The sequence below is a fragment of the Berghia stephanieae genome, chromosome 5 (assembly GCF_034508935.2).
Source record: "Berghia stephanieae isolate SIO BIC M18660-M18661 chromosome 5, UCSD_Bste_1.3, whole genome shotgun sequence".
In the NCBI taxonomy this organism is placed as follows: Eukaryota; Metazoa; Mollusca; class Gastropoda; order Nudibranchia; family Aeolidiidae; genus Berghia; species Berghia stephanieae.
The window spans coordinates 44074407-44076948 of record NC_088364.1 but is presented as its reverse complement, the minus strand read 5'-3'; the positions used below and the strand labels follow the sequence as shown (position 1 = coordinate 44076948).

The 2542-nt window shown below is 38.0% G+C and overlaps 1 protein-coding gene across 1 annotated transcript; it reads left to right on the top strand.

Moving 5' to 3' along the window:
* The first annotated feature begins 1422 nt into the window (after positions 1-1422).
* LOC144972986 (cGMP-dependent protein kinase 1-like) lies at positions 1423-1839 on the top strand. The gene has a single exon (XM_078914885.1). The coding sequence runs from the start codon at positions 1561-1563 to the stop codon at positions 1837-1839; it is 279 nt and encodes a 92-aa protein (XP_078771011.1). The 5' UTR covers positions 1423-1560.
* The last annotated feature ends 703 nt before the right edge of the window (positions 1840-2542 follow it).

Here is a 2542-nt window from a genome sequence, read left to right as displayed (position 1 = left end):
TTTGGATATTTCTCAAACTGGGAACACTTTTCATTTTGAGCACACTGTGAGTGACCAATGACCTCGAGCACATGGAAGGTAAAATAGATCGTCCCCATTAAGGGAGGAGGCATTCAGCGGTAAACTCATTCTCCTAATACGACTGTAATCACTCGATCTTTTGGTAATGCAATCATTGAGGTATCTCAGGGTTGCGTCTGTAGATCTCTACTATCACATATAGAAAGTGTGCGCTTGGCAAAGAAACTCACAACATTGCATCCGGAAGTATAACGCACCAACACACAAAACTGTGTGTAACCTTAAACGTTTATAGTCTCTCTCTCTCTCTATCACTCTCTCTCTATCTCCCTGTTTCTCTCTCTCTCTCTTTCTCTCTCTCTCTCTCTCTCTCTCTCTCTCTCTCTCTCTTTCTACATCTCTCTATTTTTTTCTGTCTCTCTCTCTCTATCCTTCTCGCTCTCTTTCTCTCTCTACCTTTCTCTCTCTCTCCCTTTCTCTCTCTCTCCCTTTCTCTCTCTCTCCCTTTCTCTCTCTCTCTCCCTTGCTCTCTCTATCTCTCTCTCTCCTTTTCTCCCTCTCCTAACTACCTACCTACCTACCTACCTACCTACCCAGCCACCCAGCCACCCAGCCATCCGTCCATCCATCCACCATCTGACGGTTCAGTGTGTTCTTTCTCAACATTATGCTTCTCGAATCTCGTGTGAGTTGGTTAAAACCTATTTTAGCTTACTCATTTGTATTTTCCGTGACTCTAATGCGTTAACAGAATTCACGGTTTAAATTAAATATTCTCCTCCCAAGGAGGAAAACTTGAAAACTTTAGATCCTGTTTACGGATTAAATGTAGATTGCGTGTAACGCATGTAGAAATAACTCGCCTAATGAAAATAATCGTATTATGTCTTGCAAAATGTTAAAACGAGTCGATGTGTTTCTCGAAGTATAAAATTTTCTGTGATGTGATAATACATGTCATTGATATATAATAAATATCACCCATATTCTAGTGACAACAACAATAAGTGATCTGGATATGTGATCTATTTCAGGATTCTGTGTAGCTCGAAAAGTGGTATTGATGTCAATCTGAGTAAATCTAGGTAGTTAATTTATCCTATTAAGAAAAATCACACATTTTCTCCGCAGCAAAAAAAAAAAAAAAAAAGAGAGACCAAATTGAAGTGAAATATTTCATTTTTAATTCAGGTATCTGAGTTGAAGCCAGTTTGAATGATTTTATTTTGTTTGGAATGTTGATGACATGTTCCGCTCATGATGCATCATGTGAGACTTAGATTTTTAGTTGAATTATTTTGATTCTTAAAAAAATAGAGAATTTTGTATATAATATAATGCATTGACACAACATCTTCGACGGAAGATTATCTGTTTAATTCAAAGCCAATTGGATTATATCTTTTCAACCACGTGATTAATTATGATACATTCTTCATAGACGTTATCGTAAAACAGGATATCTCGTCAAGTTTACCCTCTGACCCTGTGACACCCCCACCCCCCATCCGCCAGCCCTTCGAGGGTTTGTCCATCAAGATGGGCAGCACGATACAGGAGATGGAGAGGCTCATACGGGCCAAGGACGAACAGATTCAGGACCTGCTTCAGAAGGTGGCTGAGCGGGACGACAAAATCACCCAGCTTCGCAGCAAATTGGACAAGTTCCAATCCGTCCTTCCACAAACTCAGAACAATATCATCGGAGGCCCCAGAAAACAGAGGGCCCAAGGAATTAGTGCGGAACCTCAGGCCCTGAGAAGTCTGCAGGATTTTACCAAGGTCATCAACAGGAGATATTCAAAAACCATCCAGTGAGTAGCACATTTTATTTATCTGGTTCTCTTGTTTTTCTGTTTGTTTATCTGTCTATCTGCCCATCTGTCTATCTGTCTGTCTTTCTGATTTTATCTATGTGTCCGTTTAAAACTAATCACCCAGTTTCATACTCTTGTCTCTATAATTATCTGTTTGTATTTGTATAATGGTGTCTAATTGTCTGTCTTGTTTATTCATTAATATCGAATTTTCTTTCTACCAACCTGTTTATCGGTATAATATGTCTTTTTGTTTATCTCTCGATTTCTTTCCTGTATCTCTATATGACCGTCAACAACACCTATCAAACTGTGTCTGTGTGTTTATGTCTCTCTTTCCTCGTCGATCTATTTTTCTATTTGTCTTTCTATGTAAATCTTCACTTTTATATTATTTCTCAATATCATATCTCTCCATATCATTCCGCCCAACTCTCTCTCTCTCTCTCTCTCTCTCTCTCTCTCTATCTATCTATCTATCTATCTATCTATCTATCTATCTATCTATTTCTCTCTCTCTCTCTCTTTATTTGTACACTGGTCAGTTTGTCAATTACTTTTTATCTACCCGTCTGTCTCTTTTTATTTCTATATCTACATCTACAAGTGTTCGTACAATCAGCATCGTCCTCTTTGTATGTTTATAATTTGTTTATATCTCAATATATAAAAACAATATCTATTCTATGTTTGTGTGTAGGCTA